This window comes from Vitis riparia, chromosome 18, assembly GCF_004353265.1.
Source record: "Vitis riparia cultivar Riparia Gloire de Montpellier isolate 1030 chromosome 18, EGFV_Vit.rip_1.0, whole genome shotgun sequence".
Lineage (NCBI taxonomy): Eukaryota > Viridiplantae > Streptophyta > Magnoliopsida > Vitales > Vitaceae > Vitis > Vitis riparia.
The window spans coordinates 8,788,275-8,810,160 of NC_048448.1; the positions used below are offsets into that span (position 1 = coordinate 8,788,275).

The 21,886-nt window shown below is 38.1% G+C and overlaps 2 protein-coding genes across 3 annotated transcripts; both read left to right on the forward strand.

Annotated features, from left to right (window-relative positions):
• Positions 1–1,147: 1,147 nt before the first annotated feature.
• On the forward strand, positions 1,148–5,073 carry LOC117905986 (cold-regulated protein 27). Its single transcript, XM_034818897.1, has 5 exons — positions 1,148–1,492; positions 2,381–2,581; positions 2,705–3,005; positions 4,331–4,443; positions 4,532–5,073. Exons 1-5 carry the CDS (start codon positions 1,406–1,408, stop codon positions 4,595–4,597), a joined length of 768 nt encoding a protein of 255 aa, XP_034674788.1. The 5' UTR covers positions 1,148–1,405; the 3' UTR covers positions 4,598–5,073.
• Positions 5,074–5,491: 418 nt separating this feature from the next.
• On the forward strand, positions 5,492–21,593 carry LOC117906036 (coenzyme Q-binding protein COQ10 homolog, mitochondrial-like). 2 transcript variants are annotated; one of them, XM_034818971.1, is made up of 4 exons: positions 5,499–6,047; positions 12,096–12,291; positions 19,163–19,294; positions 21,235–21,593. In XM_034818971.1, exons 1-4 carry the CDS (start codon positions 5,758–5,760, stop codon positions 21,355–21,357), a joined length of 741 nt encoding a protein of 246 aa, XP_034674862.1. In that variant the 5' UTR covers positions 5,499–5,757; the 3' UTR covers positions 21,358–21,593. The 2 variants fall into 2 exon arrangements, with proteins under 2 accessions (XP_034674863.1, XP_034674862.1); XM_034818972.1 differs by lacking the exon at positions 19,163–19,294 and having other exon boundaries at positions 5,492–6,047.
• Positions 21,594–21,886: the final 293 nt, after the last annotated feature.

Below are 21,886 nucleotides of genomic sequence, written 5' to 3' on the forward strand. Positions count from 1 at the left end.
GTGCTTTGAAATGTAAGATTCTTCGACCGTGTGCACTCATATATCTAAGAGCTTTCTAACTTGTGAAGATATATATTGTAACGGTATCCTCACTTCGGAAGATCCAGAAATTTGGAACTGTTTGCATGATCTATGGCTTTTGGATTGATTCACATGTCAAAAGAATGGCTGTGATTGCAGGAGATAGACTTACACTAGTAGATGTGACCAGCCCACATTTGTTGATGCCTTGAGATGATTTAACAGCTTATCTCCGCTGCCCTATTCCAAAATTTTAGAAGGAAAGCCAGAGGATTCTTCTATCAATAAGCCTCTATGTCAGTTTGAGATATTTTTGGGAACTCGTGAGACAAGATATTAGTTTGAGATATTTATTTTTATCTTTGATGGAAACAGACGGAGGCTGGTTGGAAAATTTCTCTTAGCTGCTTAGCTTCTCTTTTCGATTAGTTGCTTACTCTCTCTTTGAAGTCATGTTTAGCAAAAAAAATATCTTCCTTTCTCGTCAAACTCATTGACTCATAGCATTTAGTATCTAGTTGCCCAAGGCCACATGCTTATTCTCCATTTCAAAGCCAAGCAGAGTGGGCAAAAACATCTCCTAACTGAATAATTGTATTGAAAGGGAAGGTAACATTCCAACTCCTTGATTGGTCATCCATTCTCGTTTCGGGTACATGTCTGGACCACCCCTTCACGCATAGCACTCACTCATCCAATCATTGTAATAAATTTTATTTTTTATTTTTTTTAAAAAAAGAAGACTCGACTCCAACTCCACTGCCACTGCCACTGCCATTGCCACTGTCTGAAGACTCTAAACTCTACTCGATTCACTTGAAACACAGGCGACCCCTGTATCAGATTATATCCAATTCTATTTCATTCAGGTGGGTATAACACAGGAGTAATTTACTAATTTGTGGTATATAATTGTATAATTGGATAAAGTTAATGAGTCATACCAAAATATCCAAAATATCTGAGTCAGGAGATATGGTGCATTCAAGTGGAGTTAAATGCAATCAGGTGTCGTCTTTATATGCTTGGATACTCAGAAGCCACAAAAGGGGAATAATTAAAAGGGCATATTAACACTCAGGCCGAACCGTCAGGCACTCCAAATGTCAACAGCCTTCCAATACCAGATATTTTTCAGTAGGCGGAAAAAAATATCTTCAACGCCTCTAACCATCTTGACGTGGCAAGGTCGTTACCTCCTGCCACGTGTAAAGTGTTGACAGCTGGCGCGTTCTTTTGTCCCCTCCACCATCCCTTTGGGTGCTCATTTCCCTCATCTTCTCTCTCCGTTCTCTCTCTCTCTCAATCCCTTCCCTGTTACAGAATACTAAATTTGGGCTTGATTTCACCATAAAAATAAACATATATATTTATTGTTAATGATATGGAGAGTTTCAGAACCAGGCAGACTTCAGGACTCACCGGTGGCGACTCCACCGAGTCTGTTGACCAGGAAGAGACTTCTAGCCTAGTAATTCTTCTTCTTCCTCTTTTCCTAGTTCATATTAATATATTTTTCTGAATTTTTTTTATATAATCGTTTTGGGTTTCAGTGGAATCTTGGGGTCTGCTTTTGTTGATTGGTTTCTTTTTTTTTTTTTTTTTTTACTTATTATTAGAGTTTGAGAATCAAGGTTGTTCCTGAATATTTTATGTTGCGTATGGAATGAAAAGCTCAAGCTTTTTTTTTTTCTTTTTAATTATTGTTGTTATTTTTTTAGTGCAGAAGAAATTAATTTTAATTCAGGCTTGTACTTTTAATCGATTGCCTTTTTACAACGGGGAAATGGGTCTGGGGATAGAACTGCAAACAACGCATAGTAGGCTGTGGGATCGGTCAGTCTGATGAATATTGTATTGCGTACAGATATTTTAAACTATTTCCCATATTCGAGTTCTGGGTGTTTTTCTTCTGGTTCTTATCTTTCTCGTGCCTCGTTTTAATTGATTAGATCAGAGGGTGTTTGTAATACGATTCAAGACACAGACCAATAAGTCTGGAGAAATTCGTTAAAAAATAGCATCAGAAAGTCTTGGAGCTCCAGTTGAATTGGAAGGCAGTTTGTAGTCTCCAACAGACTTAAGTAGCTAAGTCTGTTTTCCTCGTACCAAGATGGAAAAGAAATAGTGTTAGTGAATACTATGATTGTGCATATGGTATGACAATTGGGAAAATGTCTGTCCTTAGAACATTTGACATCGTTTCTTACCTTTGTTTGGCTTTTTTCTTTTGATTCCTACATACCCTGTTCTGTGTCCTCTGTCTACCATAAATCTAGTGGATTATTGTTGTATTGAGTTTAATTCCCATTGCATTTTTTGAGGTCATGTGGTTCTAATAATGATAATAATGTGATAGGACTCTCCAGTGACGGAACCTATGTCCATGGAATGGACGGATGAGAAGCACAGTTTGTACCTCAAATCCATGGAAGCATCATTTGTTGACCAGTTATATAATTCTTTTGGTTTGCTTGGTTGGCACTCTCAAAAAGAGAACCCATCAGATTCCAAACCATCCTTGCAAATGCTTTGTAAAACCCGCAACTCATCTGGCCAGGTCTGAACCTACCACTCTCTTCTGTTTCATGTGCTGCCTTCCTCATTATATGAGATTTTGGCTTTAAATTTCTGCCATTGCTTTCTGTGTGACTCCTTTCATTCTTTTCTTCCAACTTCCCAGTTCAAGGTTCTTCGTGGTGGCTTCTGGCAGAAGATCAATTTTGAAAGAGCTAGGAAGCAAATGGTTAAAGCAGATGGATCTCATGTTCTTCTAGCAAATCCATGGATCCAGCATTTCAGATCGGCGTGCAGGGATGAAACTGTAGTGTTGCCTGCTCCTCAGGAGAATGGTTCTTCCACAAGGAAAGCAGTCCCCTCTAGAGGGAAAAAGGCATCACCCTGTGGATTAGCCACCACTTCAAAGCAGTTCCCCATGTATCACTGTCATTTGCGCCAACGAGATTCCCTCAGCACCAATACAGGTAGTCATTGGCTATATATTGTTGTATTCTGGAAGATTCTCCTTTTCTTACTGTGTATGCAAAGACACACAAGCACACATGTATATGTATGTATGTATGTATATTAGATTTGTGTTAACTGATCCGTGCTTCTTCCTATATACATTCTGAATTACTTGCTTGTTGATATAAGTATTATCACTGAGAAATACAGAGCATGAATAATTTAAATATTTGGTGCATTTATTGAATAATATTTCAAAATCTAATGTTTTCTCTTAGCTGATACATAATCTCAGATTTGTTAGCTGCGTGAATTCTTATTTATTCCTTGGTACCATCACTTATATTTTCTTGCTTCACTCTGCCAAGTAAAGGCAATGCATAAATATTATAAGTGGTTCTTATTTATTTATTTGGAAAGGTTTACTTAACAATGTTGACTTGAAAACCTAGGGCCATTTACAATGTTAGAAACCAGGGTTTTGTTTATTTTTTCAGAAAGGTTTGGTTGACGATGGTGACTTGAAAAACTAAGGTCAACCTAAAGATCAAGAAATGTCTCCCTTGTGATATGGGACCGAGAAACTTAGGATTCTACAATCTGGATTCAGATTTAACAAGAATGGCTTGAGCAAGGCTCTAAATTGTTAATTGAATTCATTTTTAAGAGGGAAGAACTTGAAAATGCTTTCTCTTATGATGTTTTGTGCTCAAATACTTGTATTTCTTTCCCTGTCAGGGCCTTTTCTACTTCAATGCATTTTGTGATTCTCGGGAGGCCTAAGCCTCAAGAGTTGAACATTTCTGAATTCACCCCAATAATGTCATCACTACAGCATTTCAACTGATGACGAGCTCCAATCCCTTTTAATAGCCAAACATATCCCTCATGCTCTAAGCCGATATTCTTAGCACTTTGCCATATTCTCAATCATTGACTGCAGTTTGAACATGAGGTGCCAATCATCTTGATGCATGCCAATGGAGACTGAATCGAGTATGAGATATCCAGTCCCATAGGCACTGGAGAAATAGGTTCCTTTGACATGTCACAGTGATGCCTGTGTTGTGCTTGGGCTTGGGTACTAGGTGAAAACTATGGTATCTCTATCATGGACAATACACCCTTTCTTTTTTCCTTTTTCTGCTCTTTACTCTGTGATTCATGATGCATCTGTATGCTGCAAAATGGAGATTCTTTACTCAATTGACAGGAAATTTTCATGATCCTTCCATACCTTGGCCACTTAATGCTTCAAATACTAGCGAATTGGGGACAAAAAAAAGGAAGGTTTAAGTGATTTTAGCTCCTGAAACTAATTAGAATATTTTATTTCGTGCAGAGGTGTCCGATCAGAACTTTCTTGACGATGATGTTGAAGGGGGGAGGGAAAGCAGTCTAGTCAGTGCAAAGAGGATGAAAACAATAGTGGTTGATACTTGTGTCAATGATCAAGTACTGTGTTTGACCGTTAGCATCATTTTATTGTATTCTGTACATCATAATATCATGTGGTTCTCAATCCATTAAGTGGTTTTTTCAGGTTGTTCCTTCTCAGAGACACACTGTCACTGGAGATGCCACTATGAACAGTGTCCCTGCAGACTGATGAAGGATTCTATCAATGACTGTCAAGCAAGCAACAAGGCTGGCTTCGGATCACAATTTGGTCTGTGTATATATTCCTTTCTGTTCCGGAGGTGGATGAAGGAAACTTGGGGCATATTGATTGTTATAACTCATAAACCAACAACAAAATCAAGAGAGGGAAAGCATAAGAGATGTGGCTTTAGTACTATGAAAGAGGAGCATGGAGAGAGAGAGGAAGAGAGGGCACCAATAGGTGTGTCTTTACTCTCTGGTAGTACAAATTGGGGTATGGACAAGAATGAAGAATGTTGTGTGCGACCACTCTTCTTCCTCTTTCTTTTTGGGTGGGTGGAGCTGTTTGTTGTTGATTTGTGTCTGGGTATAGTATATGTATTGACGAGAACTGACTTCCATGGCTATAACAAGCACATAACAAACATTTGTATATGTTTCTTTTTTGTGATTTTATGGATGTGTAGCAAGCGCATTAGATTATATAGATATGAATGAAGTTCAATTAGGCCTTTTCAAAACCCAATAAAATGAAATGCACACCATAATCCTACGTGCATATTCATATGGGAATTTTGTCCAATCCAATTTCATATACAGGATTTGGCGTACAAATCCATTTCTGGGTCCACGCCCATCAGAGAAAGAATGACTGATGATGGTTTTTAAATTTCAATCGTAAATGATTGGAATCTGGGAAAGGGCACCAAATTTTCATGGGATTTTTTTTTAAATAAATAAATAATATTAATAAAATATGACACTTTTAAAATTATTTCTTCTAGATTTATGGCATTTTTGAAGTTTCTTTTCAAAACTTCCAAGCATTATAAATTTAAACAAAAGTTCAAAAGTGGCATGCTTTTGACTCAATGGTCGGGTCAATGTCAAAGAAGCAAAGGCGAACCTTCTAAAGAGTCCGCTTATTTCTATCTCATGCGGTCATACCATGATTTACCGACCCAATCTCCCCCCTTTTTGATAGGACACAAAAAGGGAAACCGAAAAAGGGAAGCGAAACTGATAAAACTTGTTGAAACACCTCCTCCCTCCATTCTTCTCTGATTTCTCGCTCCTTCTCTCATCCCAGGACCCATTTCCCCCCCCTGTCGTTTGTTGTTTAGCGGGGCAGTTTTTTGATTTGCATGAGTTAGGTGTGCAATCACGATGCCGCCATTTTTTACGACGGCGAGGGCTGTTGGGTCCTTCGTCCGCTGTAGTAACTGCGTGAGGTCTGCCAAAAACGGTGGGCAGTCGCGGATGTTATTCAATCAGACTAGGTGCTTGAGTGGCATTGCTCCGGTCCATGAATCGCTCCTTGCTAACAAGGATTTTAATACTTTGATGGGAAGAATGTGTTGCAGCAGTGCTGTTCAAAGGAGGAGTTTTCTTGGTTGTGTAGACGGAGAAGAGGGCGGTATTCTATCTAAAGTTTATGAGGAACGGCGCATTATGCGGTAACCAATTTGGCTTATTCTCTGTTTCGTTGCTAAGAATTTGTAAGAGGATAATTGAAAATAAAACTTGGAAATTTCTATTAGTTTTGGGGTTGAAGTAGCTGCTGTAATATTCCTAATTTTCTGTTTCTTTTCTCTTCTGTTGCCTGGATGATTTTTCTGAAAATGAAACGAAGAAATTACTTCATTCTCGTCCGTCAGCATTGTTATTGTGTTTCTTTGAAAAGTGGTACCCATACAATTCGAAGAATTGGGCAAACCCTCTGCACAAAATAAGGTTCTTCCATAACTGAGGAAACAAAATTGAAAATCAGTATGATGTTTCATTTCATTCTAGAATTCTAAAAGATATTGCATCTTCCTTGTTGCCCCCCCCCACACACACACACACACAAAAGGCTTAAAGGCTAGCAAGAGAGAAAAGGGCAGAGCTAAAACAAACCATCCAAACAGCATCCAACCCCAACTCCTTAGAAAACTGGACAGGCCTGATGGGAAATACCTAAAAGTTACCTCGCAAGAAACACCTAAAGCCTAGGATGGACAAGAAACCACTCGAGAGTCCTTCTACAACCAAAAACCATCAACCAAGCTAGGGGTGAAGAAAGCAACCTCATAGAGAGAACTAAAATCCCATTGCTCTCCCTTCGTTCCCTGATCGAGAGAGGAGAGCAATTGTAATTTACTGAACATTCTAGCTTTTAGGTTTCCTTCTCCAAATGAGTAGATGAGAATTTCCTATTTTCCCTTGAGACTTGAGACCTTAAACCCATGTCCTTTTCTTGACTCGATTCTTTTTAAAAGGAAAGTAATTTCCTTTTTAAATCCCACCATTGACAAACCCAAAAAACTACTGAAATTGGCAAACTTACTAGGAAGACTCATAAAGCTAAGCTCCTTCCCCTTTGATAGGCAATAGGCCTCCACAACTTGGTTGACCTCCAACTCCTTACCCGAAGGACCCTTCTCTTCATTCCACATAAGATCTAACATCCTTCCATTTTGGAACATCATTCAAAATGGCCAAGAACCAGAAATTAGAGTCCCCAAGGGAGGCGCCACCCTTGTCTGACATGCTAACATCAAGAGCGGGGACCTACCTTTAAGCCTACTGCTTCTGTCATCAGGGCTTCATCCACACCTGAAATCCACTCCATCAGACTGAATCATTGCCATTAGGAGAGGGGATATGCGAAGAACTCCAGAGAGGAAGCAGAATCACCAATGTTAGGGTTCCTTTGACGTCTTTCTTGGGAACTTAAAACCAGGGTTCCAAAAGACATGGGTTGGCTTGGCTTTTTTTTTTTTTTTTGATAAGTAAGAAAAGGATTGTATTGCTAAGAGGCGCTAAAATAGTGACTCAAGATGTACATAATAGAAAGGAAAATACTCACCCCCTTACAAGTAAAATAAAAAATTGTCCATAAAGATGTACAAAAAAAGTATCCCCTCCCTCAACGGGAACCCACCCAATCAATGAACTCAACAAAGGTAGAGGGATCATCTTTTATAAACAAATTAGTCTCCGACCAAAGTGAGTTAAGAAAAGAAGTTTTTAGCCTTTGGATGGACAACACCTCATTTTCAAAGGCGATTCTATTGCTAGTCTTCCAAATTGTCCAAAAAATGCAAAGAGGACCCGCTCTCCAAACAGTCTTGCACTTCTTTCCCATAAAGAAACCAGTCCAACCCAATAGGGTTTCCCTAATCGGCAATGGGAACACCGAAGACACTCTAAAAAGAGTGAAAAACATCTCTCACAATGCATTTTTCTTTTCATAATGAAGAAGGAGGTGGTCAGTGGATTCCTTTTCCGCTTGACAAAAATAACATCTATTTGCTAAGGCCCATCCTTTTTTTTTTTTAACTTAGTCCAAGGTTAAAACTTTACCCCAAGAAGCCTCCTAAGCAAAGAAGCTTAGTTTTGGCTTCACACACAACTTCCAAATGTTCTTCATTGGAAATAAAACTGAGGAACTTTGTAAAGTGACTTTGTTGAGAAAATTCCATCCTTTGTTTCCATCCACTGCACCCTATCATCCTCTTCCAAGATCAGTTTTTGACCACATAGGTGTAACAGAAAGCCCTCCACCTCTTCCATCTCCCAATTGTTAAAGGACCTTGTAAAGCAAGGACTTCAACTCCCTCTGTTGTCCCGGACCTAACATCCTTCACCCAAGCTTCTTTTGGATTAGCTAGAGCGAACAAGGAAGGGAAAGAAACTCACAAAGGTGTATCCCCACACCAAGCATCCTTCCAAAAACTCACCCTTTGCCTATTCCCCACCACAAAGGAGAGTCTACTGCTAACTATGTGCTCGAACTTCCTAATTGTTTTCCACAACCCTACACCATACCCCTCTCTTACATCCCGAGAACACCACCCTCCTTGTTTCTCTCCATATTTCCCCCTAATTACTTGGTTCCATAAAGCCCCTCTCTTATTCGCAAAACGCCAACTCCATTTGCAAAGGAGAGCTGTATTGAGTGTAGAAATGCTCTTAACCCCCAGACCCCATTTTCTCTTAAGAAGCCAAACTGTTGCCCATCTTACTAAGTGAGGTCTTCGGACTAAAGCTCCACCTCCCCACAAGAAATCTCTCTGAATTTGCTCCAACCTTAATCTGACCCCTCTTGGCAATTGAAGAATAGGCAAGTTGAACAGTGTACTCCTAATCAAGGTAATTCTTCCTCCCTTAGAAATATATTGACGTTTCCACATAGCCAATCTCTTATGGAATCTCTTCTCCACTCCATCCCAAATTGTCATAGACTTGAAGGGAGCATCCAATGGCATTCCCAAGTGGAGGGTAAACTTCCCACCTTACAACCAAGCTCAGAAGCCAACTCCTCCACATTCTCCATATTGCCCACTGGGAACAGCTCACATGGCTCTTAACCTAGCCCAAACTTAGGAAGCCCAGCTTGGTTCCCTTTGGACAAACTTAAAGAAGAGGTTTTGGGCAGGCTTGAGAAGAAACATGTGCTCCTTTCACCAGTATCCAATTCATTTAAAGCCTTACGACCCAGTGACCTGCAAGGAGGCCCAAGAAGCTCCCCATCTAAGCTGCTGCCCGACTTTGACCACACACGTTTCTCTATATCTTGTGCTAAGAGACTAGGCACAACCCCTAAGGCCTTCTATTCAGTCACCTCTTCTTGCACGACATCTGCAACACGTCTCCCTTCTTTCTCCTACACTCTCCCAACCACACATGAACTTCTTTTCTTTTTATCCCTAACCTCTGGATTTCTGCAACTCCTCTTTGAAAGCTCATCGACAACCATAGAGAAACTTCCCACCACAAACAGATGACAAAGACATTGTCTATGTCCACAGCCACTAACTGATTTGACACCTTTCTTCCACTAGATTTAATGAGTAATCTCACCCATTTCAGGTGACGCCTCTCCTCTATCTCTATATCAACCATCACAAAACCTCCACAGACATCGTCCACTCTTTTTAAAGAACTTTTTTCCCTATAGATGCACTGGTAGACCCAACACCCTCAACCACACTTCACTGACGCAAGCACCTTCTTTGAAGTAACCAACATCCGGCTCCCACCATTCTAGCTTCATTCTTCTTCCCTCAAACAAGCAAGACCTAAAAAATGAAACACTTTCGGCCTTAGAAACATTTTCAAGCTCAAATAAAACGAGATTGTCTCCCAACAAAAGTAGATTCAAATCCCCATTCAAACCTTAAGAATGTCAAGCTCACAAATTCAGCGTGTCCAAAGCTGGCAACCAGTTTAAAGAACCATCCCACCTCCCCACTTGACACTTCTTGAGAAACCCCAAGTTGCTTAATACCTCCCTTGACTCACTCTCAACCCACACTTCATCACCCCACTCCTTCTTGCCTTTGTTCAACACCTTTGCAAAGGAAGCTTCCTTAAACTGATTGTCACCTATCTTTTCCTCCCAATGCTTGACCTGCTCCTTTGACTCCTCCAAAGGCTAAGACACAGGGACTACCCCAATGCTCCTAAGATTTGAGGCAAGAATCTTCCAATCCCCTTGGGGAGCCTTTCCTTCTAGGAAAACTAAGGAAAACCTTTTTTCCTCTATGCACACAGCTGAACACAACAGAAACCTTCCAGTTTTGTTGCTGCAGCTGCGCAACTCCAACTTGTAGCTCCTTCCCCCTTCATTCCACACTCTTCTGAAAGGCTCTCTGAACTTTCCTTCACAGCAGTCTTCCACTCCCTCAAGAAGCCAAGGAAGACTCCTCATCTTAAATTTGATCTAAGAGGAAAACCCCTGACCCGTCTCTACAATCTTCCCCACCGCCTTACCATTTACGGACTCCAAAAAGATTTTGAAGGACTTTGATTCCACACCAAAACAACAATTTCTCCTTGTTAATAGAAGCATTTTTTCATGCCTAGAATTCATTCTCACACCTCTATGAAAATATGCTTACACCTCTAGAACCACCATTTTCTCTTCATCCTTTCTTGAAATCTAATTTCAACTCCATGGTTATTTGTTTTTTGAACAACAAACATTGTTGTTGTGCAATCAACAAAGTAGCAAATGCCATGACCATGCTCTTCAAATCCAAATAGGATAGTTTAACCCAGGATAGAAAGAAGTCTTACATATTTAGGGCACTCATACACAAGAGAGAAAATTGAAGTCTTGAGTAGTATCTGTCCCATCAATTCTATTTTTCTTCTTGAGAGCTACAAATTTCATAAAGAGGATAATCCTTTTGCAGATATTCCATGGCAACCAATTGTTGGGAACCCTCAGACTCAAAATTTTAACTTCCTTTTCCTTCCTACCATTTATTATTGACAATGGCATATTGAACAACTCCTTTTACTCTTTTTGGTTCCTAGCATTTGGTTAAATTATAATTATTATTTTTTTAGTTTCATTATTCTATCACTCCATTACTTATCACTTTGCATCCAAGTAATGTATTAAGGAATTCTCACTTGTTCTGTTGTTATCCTTCTAAAGGCATGCAAAACTATTTGAGTTGTTACCAATAGGCTACTTTTATATTAGTTGTGTACATTTCCAAACTTACAATTTTTTATCTGATTCTGACTGCTCATGCCAACATTCTAATTGATCGACACTCATCTTATGAATGCATGTCTTTGTGATTGATCAATTGTCTATTTTATTGAGCATAGTAACTGAAAGCACCATCCATTTTCATTTCCTTTTCAGAAAATTTTCTGCATTTTGTTTGTAATGCATCATCATACAGGACATAAGGTTCCTAAATCACGTCCATCATTGACTAACATTAGGATTCTCCATAGTCAGCAGTTTTACCTGATGGGCAACCTTAGTTACTCTAAATGGTTTGCTTCAAGAAGTCTGCTGGTCATTAGTCCCCCACCTTGATTATACTTTTCTTTCATCTATCTTTTAGTTCTGTTTATTTAAAGCATTTCCTCTATGCCTTTTTTCCCCACTTCCTAAGTTCCCTAACTATTTTGTTCTATTTGAATGCTGGAAGCTGGCTATTTTTACTATTTTCTTTATGCAAAGAAATATTTTCTGTATTCTACTATTTATTCATGCGAAGAAATATTTTCTGAAGCAGATTTCACCCTTAGCCCTTGGGGTGGGGGCCAGGTCCTCGATCATTGCTGGGTCAGTTGGTGAGTACCCAAGTCTGCTGGTCATTAGTCCCCCAGCTTGATTATACTTTTCTTTCATCTATCTTTTGGTTCTGTTTATTTAAAGCATTTCCTCTATGCCTTTTTTCCCCACTTCCTAAGTTCCCTAACTATTTTGTTCTATTTGAATGCTTGAAGCTGGCTATTTTTACTATTTTCTTTATGCAAAGAAATATTTTCTGTATTCTACTATTTGCGAAGAAATATTTTCTGAAGCAGATTTCATCCTTAGCCCTTGGGGTGGGTGCTAGGTTTGCGTGAGGTTTGTGAAGGAATGTTTGTTTTTGCCCATCAGATTTACAGTTGACATTTGGATATATTCTCTCATGGCTACACTACATCATTTGGATATTTTGTTTTATGAGAGAGATAATGTGGACATGGTTTCTGTATATCAGGTACTCCCCAGAGCAGTTATTTGATGTAGTTGCAGCTGTTGACTTATATCATGGATTTGTCCCCTGGTGTCAACAGTCAGAGATAATTCAACGATATCCAGATGGATCATTTGATGCTGAGTTGGAGATTGGTTTCAAATTTCTTGTTGAAAATTATGTTTCCCATGTGGAGTTAAACAGGCCAAAATGCATAAAGGTAATTGACTCAATTTCTGGCTGTTTGTTTTAGAAGTAATAAAGTGAGATTGATTTTTTTTTTTCTTTTTGGTTAATAGAAAGTTAATTGAAGAATGTTCATTTTTGTAATAGCAATTTGTGTGTTTTCTTTTTTATTTTATTAACAGCAACTTAATAGAAGATTTTTATTTTTTATATGATAGGCAATAATAATGAGCAGGAAAGAAAGTTACTGAACGATTCAATGTATTTGTAACTTTAATGATTGAAAAAATATTACAAATAATATTTGGGACATGAAGAACTGAGGATAGGGTCAAAGATTGGGATACAGGAACTGAACCTTTCCCATGAATGGGAATAAAGGAGCCATTGCCAACCTTTACTTTGACTTTTCTTGGACATGAATTATAGGTTAAGAAAAAATGTGAATCACCAATCATATGATTGTTTTCTCTGAGTCAATGATCCAAAGGTTAAATGAACTATCATTGAAGGCACTTAAAGTTGAATAGATATTACCTAATTGAGCAAAAGTTTAAGAAGGGTTAGAACCTCCTGGCCCATTATTTTGTGCGAGGCCTAGAATTGATTCTTGGTGAATGGTGTGCCATCTAAGTGCTGAGCAATACTGTCTGTAGGTTCAGAGTTCTGAGTGGTTACACTTTGGTAAGCTTCCTTGTAGTGTTGCTTGTTTCCTTTGTCACCAAGAGGAGGTTTTTCATGCAACTTCTAGCACATTTCTCTGGTGTGTCTTGATTTTTGGCAATAATCACATCAGCAAGTGTCTTTTTCTCCATTTTTCTTCATCCATGACTTAGATTGATAAGTGAAAGAAATAATTGGTTAAATGGGATGAATTTATCCCTCCCTATGTTTTTGTTTGAAGAATAATCCATTTTCAACATAAATGCTTTTAACTATTTCAAGTATTTAAAATATATTTTAAAAGAAATGGTTATTTTTATAAGAAAATAATGAGGGTATTTTGGTCAAAATGAGGCAAAAAAGGGATGAAGGGTTAGACTTCCAAAATTAGGTTTCCAATGACCCTTTTAATCCCTTTTAATCAAATAACCCTAAGTGAAATTGAAGCACATAGGGATGTCCTAAACATTTTTGAGTACTGAGTTCTCTTGTGGGTTTGATTTTATCATCACAATCCTATGACTCTTTTCACTATGCCAATAGGCAAAAGTTTCTCGTAAGGAAGGAAGAGGTTCTTTACCAAGTATTTGACCTCTAACCTAATCAAACTCTGCATTGAGTCTAGCAAGGAATGCCAAAACTTGATCTTGTCAATCCTAGTTAAATTTGAAGGGAGAGTTTTGCCCGGTTCGCTACAAGTGGTTGTTGGCAGCTCTAGCTTTTCCATTCAGTTATGGTGGGAAGTTTCTCCTTGGTTTTTGCATGTGATGCCGAGAAGCAGCAACAAGACCAGCGAGCTGCAATAAAACAATGGTCGGCGGGAGGCTCACACGTCGACAGAGGGGCGGGAAAGGAGTTACATCACTCGTTGTCTTCGGATGTGATCATTTTGTGTTTGCATAGGAAAGAAGTGGCAGGTGAGGCAATGTCAATCAGCGTTGTAATTTTTGCAGAAGAGGGGGATTATCTAGGTGGCGACAGAAGGAGTACAACAAGAGAAGACAAAGACTGTTGGGTTGAGTCGTGTTTTAAGGATGGCTCAGTTGGGTCTTTGAAACTGGGCCGCTGAGGGTTGGAGGAGGCCCAAGGATCTGAAGGGTCATCCTCGTCTAAGGCCTAGGTGGTGGGTTTTTCTAAGGCTCGGTTGCTTTCAGATGAAGGAGTAAGGGGCCTGTCAAGGTTGGGCCCTCTCTTGGATTATCTAACCCAATAAACATAGTGATGGGGGAAAGCCTTTTAAAGTTTATTCAAGGAAGAAAGGGAAGACCTAAGTAAACTTTAAGTAGGATTAATATTACTTGAAATTAAATTAAGATTAATATTTGTTGAAATCAAATTAGGATTAGCTAGTTAAGTTATAATATAATTAGAATTTGAGTCATGATAGGTTATTAGAGTCCTAGTAAACTTTGGATTTCTTAGAGAAACCTATAAATAGGCTAATTAATGTAAATCAAATGAATGAATTGATGAATAATATTATATTTTCTTTCATTGCAAGGTTGCAACCCTCAATGGTGAGACTCCATTGATTTTCTTCTAGGTGAGACTCCTAGAAGGCCTTAATGAGATTTTAAGGTTTTTCATATTTTCTTCATTGTTTCTTCTTTCTCTCTATTTCTTATCTTATAATTTTCTTTACTATAAAATTTATTCTTTGTTCCTCTCCTTACACCCTAAAAAATAAACCCTAGTCCACCTACCCTTGAGTGTAGGCAACCATCCTAGGGTTGTTCTACATCACATAGGGCCTTATAGGGAGGAATGATGCTTAAAGGAGAGGCTTAAAGAAGAATTGGGCTTGCCAGGGTGCAACACTTCTGCTATGGCTTTCGCAATGAAGCAAGAGGGTGGAAAAGAAGTCACGACTGCAAAGTGAGAAGGGGGGAGCTTTGGATTTAGGGTTGAGAGGCGAGAGCCCTTTCCAACAGCGGTGGCGGAGTCAACCCTTGACGATGACTATGTGGCGGTTGTGAGGTGCAAGGAGTGGAGTGTTGTAAGACAAGGCCCTTAGTCTCTTTCAGAATCTCGTGTAGCAATCATGGATGAGGCTCTTGCGGTAGAGGCAAATAGACATGTTGGGAGTTCTACCCTCCCATGTGTGGAACCTTTGAGCCTTGGTTGTCAGCCCTCAATGATGTTGCTTCAGGATGGTCGTTTGTTGGAGCTTTTGGGAAACACAATGAAGAGTCCTTCTGGTAAGGAGTTGGTGGTAAGGGATGAGGAGATGGTTCCACCTTGTGATCTAGGTTTCAAAAGAGTTGCGGAGGGGGAGGAAGTTGTTAGTTTGCCTAGTAGCTTTGTCAAGTTTAGCAATAGTTTGGGGATGCCAGTTGCGGGCTTAGAGAAGGAAACCAATCTTCTTCTTAAGAAACTGGATTCTAGAAAAGGGAGGGGGGGGTAAAGAGGAAGAAATCTTTGCCTTCTTCCTGTTTTGAGAGGGAAATTCGAAAGCTAGAGAGTTCAGTTAACTACGATTGCTTTCCCTCCACTGTAAGGGGAAAGGGTAGGGGTGCCAAAATTTAGGGAAGGGTTGGACTTGGGCTCAGGAAATTTTAGTGCCTAATAAGAGTTTCTTTTTTAGGGTTGCAGTAGGGGTTTCTTTTTTCTCTTGCGTCTTAGTTTCTTTTGTGACTATTTATTGTTAGGGTGGTGGGTTTTTCTTCTCTATTCTCTTGCTTGCCGATCAACCCTATTTGTATACTCCGTGTGTGCTTTGTTGTGCCTTTTGACAAATGCTTTTAATATATCTTGCTTATTCACATTAAAAAAAAAAGAAAAGAATTTGATCTTGTCGGGTTATGGCATAAACTTTTTATATAGGCAGGGATGATGTGGGTTTAGCCTAGGTGTTTTTGTGATATAATGACTATTTCTTATATGGGTTTTGGGAACACCACCAGAGGCAAGACACTTTGGAAGATTGCTTATCTCACTTTGATTTGGATGGTGTGATGAGAGAGAAATGCTAGAATATTTGAGGATAAATGGAGGACGTCTGAGACTTTATGAGATTTATTTCATTTCTTTACTTCTTTGTGGGCCTCTTGTACTAATGATTTTAAAGGCATTTCTTTGAACGTCATTCAACTTAGTTAGTTCGCGGTATGTACACCACTAGAGTTGTGCCACCATTGAGAGGAGCCTAGCTGTTTTTTCAAGAGAGGTTTCTCTTGTACATTCTTTTGTGATCCATCTTTTTTTACAAATCTCCTTGTATAACGGAGGTTTTTAGTGGTTTAGATCAGATTTGTATATTTGTAGGAAGGATTCCTCATGCCTCTCATGAAATCTTTATGTGTAATTAATACACTTCTTGTTTCTGATTTAAAAAAAAAAAACCAAACAAACAAACAAAAAAACCTTGATCTCATTCCAACACCTCAGCCAACTTTGCTACTTCCACTGTAGATTCTATTTCAAGGTGTTGTTGAAAGTCCTACTCTTGTCACAGGACCTTCAGAGTGTTGTAATAGGCTGTCACTGTAAGATCTCTTTGTTTGGTGTCATGGATTGTCATCTTCAACTCTAAAATCCGCGTAGCTTCCCTTCTTTGAATAGGTCTGAGATTGCATCCCAAACTTCCTTGGCCAAAGAGAGAAATAGATATGGTTTACTAACTTTTAGTTGCAGAGTTAGTCAACCATGACATAGTCATGGAATTTTCAGCATCTCATGATTCAAAGGAAGGATCAGAAACCTTTGGTTTCTCAATAGTATCAAGCAACCCTCTGCTTTTAAGAAAGCTTTGTTGATTGCAACCACACTAGGAAATTTTCACCATTTAGTTTTTAGGAAGTAATCTGTAGAGTTGGATTCTCATAATGGGTGATTGATTTTGGCTGAAAAGGTGTAAAGACAAACTAGGCAAAAAGACAAGAAAAAGTGGAGATAAATACCTAAAAAAAAACTTGCAGGTAGAGATTGACAATGAAAGCCGAATAAAATGTTAGGAAAGAAAATTATGGGCTTTTTTGGAAATGTTTTCAGAAAATAGTTCTCAAAAAATAATTTTTGTGAACAATTCTTGAAAACTATTATTACTTGTTTTGAAGAACAAAATTCTATTTGGGAATTTAAATATGAAAAACAGTTTTTTTGGCTTATTCTCCATGAAGGTACTATTTACTTACAAATAACGTAAAAGCTTTCAAAGTATTTTCCATATTTTCAATTGTTGATTAAAACATTGTACTAAAAAAATAACTAAAACACCTCAAATTTGTTCTAAAAAACATGTTTTCAGAACAAATTCTAAAAAAACTGTTTTCCATTAAAAGTTTGCTAAATGTGTTTTCTAAATTGGAAAAATTGTTTTCTGTTTAAAAAGCAAAAAATTGTTTTCAAGAACAATTTCTAAACAATAAGATTCGTTCCTACTCTAATACCATATGTGAGGAAGAATAAGAAAAGATTAGGAATTATTGTTTCCTTCATTGATTAGAAAAGCCAGGGGTGTCATTAACAAGCACCAAAAACTTTGCAAAATATATGCATCATCTAATCCATCCTATTCATTCTTTATGAAAATTCATCTTTTCAAGAATTGATAGCAAGAAACTCCAATTGATGTGATCATATGCCTTCTTGATGTCTTGCTTGCATATGACACCACAAGCATTGCTTTTCAACATAGAATCTACAACCTCATTGGCTATTAGCACTGCATCAAGAATTTGTCTTTCCTTTAACAAAGCATTTTGAGACTTGGAAACCATTTTTCCCACCACCTTCAATCTCTTTGCCGATAGCAAGAATCTTATATAAATCACCCAACAAGCTAATAGGCCTACAGTCTTTTAGATCCTCTGCACTCACTCTCTTTGAAATCAACGCTAAAAATGTTGCATTAAGACTTCTCTCGAACCTTCCATGGTTATATAACTCCTTGAAAAACCGTATTATCTCATTCTTGATAAAATCCCAACTAAATTGCCAAAAAGCTATTGAGATCCCATCTAGGCTTGGGGGTCCCCATTCAATTCTGACAAAGCATTGAGACTTCTCAATGAAAGGTTTTTTTTTTTTTTTTTTTGTTCTTCTAAATTTTAGATAAAAAGTAGTATATTTTGTTTGATTGTGAGTTCATTACTAAGGATTGAAGCATGTAAGCATATAATCATGTGTGCATCTCATGAAACTGTGTAGGAAATTTGGTTGAGGGATCTATTTAGCTGTTAACTGGTTTTCAAGGAGGAAAACTGCAAGACTTTGGATCAGGATTCAAGATTCTAGTGTCTCTCTGAGGCAGAAATAAAAGGTTTAAGAAATAAGAAACAATAGAAGAGATTGTTTGGTTATTTTTTTTATTTTTATTTTTTATCAGAAACGAAGAGAAATATATTAATAGAAGGAAAGATACAGGAGAAAGAAAAGAAAAAAGAAACAAGAGAAACCACTAGAAGGATGAGAGGTCCTTCCTACACAATCTGAACAACAGAAAAAACACCCAACATTAGCTAAAAACAAAGAGAAACCCCCACAAACTCAAACTTTTGAAGCGCAAACCTCACTCCAGTTGAGTTGTAACACATTTAAAGGAACTCCTCTAAAAGCTGCAGAACAAGAAGCCCAAAGAGAGGAATAGAACAAAATCAAATCCCATAACGTCTCTTCCGATCTCCCCTTATCCTAAAAAATCCTATTGTTTCGCTCTTGCCACACTATCCAAGCCCAAAGAGATTGTTTGGTTATTAAACTGGAACTGATGACTGTTCTTGTTGTTAGTAATAAAATAATCTAAGACTAACTAGAAAAAATCATGTGTGCTTGAGATGGTTGTTTGTCATATCAAAGGAATGATTTGGCATGCACATTTCTAGTTTTTAGCCATTAGAAGATTGATAATGCTTATCATTCAGCACCATCATCAACCTGGTGAGACCTTTGATACCATAAATGATTGGTTCATTTTTTCTTAGCAACTGCATTTGTGTTAAAAGGGCTAAGGTATTAGACAAGGGATTAGATTACTAGACACAACCTATTGATGTTGTTCTGGCTTTAAATTCTTATGCAAATTAGAGTTTATAGAGTTGATCCTGCTGCTAGGTATGTGAGGCTCTACATTGTCTGTCAGAGTGTTGAATTCTCTTTTGTCTGGTCTGATAATTGTTACTACCATAAATGGATCTTTACAAATATTCTAAGTAGCATATAGCTCTTCCTATAATTGGTTTTGATTTTCATGTAGTTTTACTGGCCCCATTGTGATATTTTTTTTTTCCCTGCTTTACTTCCAGACAACTGTGTCAGAAAGTTCTCTTTTTGATCACTTGATAAATATTTGGGAATTCAATCCGGGTCCAAGTCCTGGAACTTGCAACCTCTATTTTTTGGTGGATTTCAAATTCCAGTCACCACTTTATCGTCAGGTAAGTTTCTTTCGTCAGTTTATTATACCATTCATCTTTTTAGCTCTATAAAGTTTGGACTCATACCAGGGCCTGCTATTACATTTATTCATGAATTAAAGGTATTTTCAGGTATAATAATCTAAGTAGTTGAGTTGTCCAGAAAAATGTCTACTTTGTGCAAGAAAGTGAAATAGGCAATGTTTTCAAAACCGGATTGGTGATCTAACCGGAAAAGTTATTAGTTCACGGTGCATTGGTCAGACCGATTGTCTAATCACGGTTGAACCGATGACATCATAAATATATATTTTATATATTATTAAAATTAAAAATAATTATAAAAAATAAAAATAATAAATTCTACTAAGTCATCATATATCATGTTTCTAATACAATATAAGATGACAATGTAAATCAATATAATACTTTTATCAAATCATTACTATCCTATATCCACAAATGAGCAATAAGCTAACAATGATAAAATTATTTAAAAATCAGAAAATTAGTTTCAAATAATAAATTTAGATTAAAATAGGAATTTTATTTTAAAATTAAAAATTTTAAATTTTATTTTTGAATCATAAACTTATTTTAAAATAAAAAATTTATTTATTTAAAATATGAGGACACAAAATTTCAAAAATTTATTTAACATCATAATGTTTCATTAATTTAGATTAAAATCATAAATTTTAAAAATCATAAGAGTCAAAAGAATTGCAAATGTAAGACTTAAGATAAATAAGGAAATAAGGTAATAGGGTAAAAGAAACAAAAAAAAATGAAGATGGACTTATGGCCGTTGGAATGGCGTAGGCCGGCGATGTCGTGTTGGCTGGGCTGGAGATGGGAGTTTGACTGGAGCAGCAACACGTGAGCTGGAAAGGGGGGGCGGGGTGGGGGGTGGTTTTTGGAGTCCGGTGGACTATTTTGGCGTGGGCAGGGCTACGACTGTGGAGGGCAGAACGGGCTGCGGGCCAACGACTGTTTTTGGGGGCGGGGGGGAGGAGGAGAACGGGCTGGAAGTATGAAGAAGAAAGGAAAGGCATTGTTTTGGAAGACAAAAAAAAGAAAAGGAAAAAATTCATTTGAACTGTTCGATTAATTAAAAACCGGCCAGGTCAACCGTCTGACTGTCAGTTCCAGATGTTTGAAGCCGGTTCAGAGGCTGGCCGTTCAAAGGGGTGAACCGGACCAGACTGGTAACCGCCCGGCGGTCAGTTTTTAAAACGCTGGAAATAGGTATAGCTGTTTACAATGTTCCTACTGTCAGACTGCCACTGGTCAAAGTCTAGCAGTTAGGGAAGAAGCCAACAATGCACATTAAGTGAATAATCCCTTTCCTTCACACGACACTCTCTCCCTCAGGTGAAAAGGCAGACTGGCAGATAGACAAAGAAATGAACAAACAGATGCTTTCAAAGAGAACCCGATACCGTGTTAGACCTGCCACTCACCCTAAAAGCTTAAGCTCCAACAACGTATCAAGCCAATGCCTATTAATTGAGTTTTAGTCACTTCTGGATATTTGTGGAGTAGAAGGAAGTTAAATTATTATCAAATTTACCTCCAAGAAACCAAGGCTGCCTCCACCACCACCTTCTCCACCTGCCAAACTGTCACTGCCATGCCACCACAATCACCTCCATCAATGAACCAGGAACTACTCCAATTATCATGTTTTTTATAGGTACCATCTCCAACATGATGGAGGTGTATTTTTCAATGTGTGGGAGAATTCTTATGCCATATAAACATTTCGTGCTTATTCTGGACCTTGTTTGCATGTGTCATTTATAATGTTTGTGGGCTCATATGCCAATTTCAATTGTAAAAGTTTCCAGGGTATATAAATTTGTATGTCCATGCTCATTATATTGGAATATCACCCCCAAAAGGTCCAGAATATGAAGCTTGAAGCATTCTAAATTTGGTGATATCTTTCTGTTGCTCAGGTGGCTTCCATGTTCTTTAAGGAGGTGGTCTCTCGACTTGTTGGATCCTTTAGCGAGCGTTGTCGATTGATATATGGACCAGGTGTCCCAATACTTGAAAACTCTTACGAACAAAGGGTTTGAAGGTTCACCTTTTCATTCAACTTGATTTTTTTTCCAAATGAAATCCTGTGCAGTGTATCTCAAACACAGTTGAAATAAAAACCAATGGCCTCATCCACCGTGCCTACTGGATGGTTCTGGTTATGTAAAGTTAACAATCTCTTTTATTTTTTTCCCATTTCATTTAATTTTATATTCATGTGATTATTTTCAGTTCCTTGTAGTTATAAGGCATACCGGATCTTCATCTTTTGCTTTGTTTTGTTTTTCTTTTCATTTGATTAAATTTTATATTCATGTGATCATTTCCAGTTCTTTGTAATTAGAAGATAAGGCTTTTCATACTTGGATTATGCTATCACCATATTTCTGCTGAGGCAGAAGGGTGTCTGAATGTCATCAGAGGTTCTCTACAGGTGGTCTTTTTTCCTGTTCATCAGTAGGGCTGTGGGTTGGGTTAGGTTGGGTCCTAACCTGAAAGTTGATGGCCCGATCCCACGCAGATGTCAAGGTTGGACATATCCATGAAATGGTGGGTGTCAAGTCAATT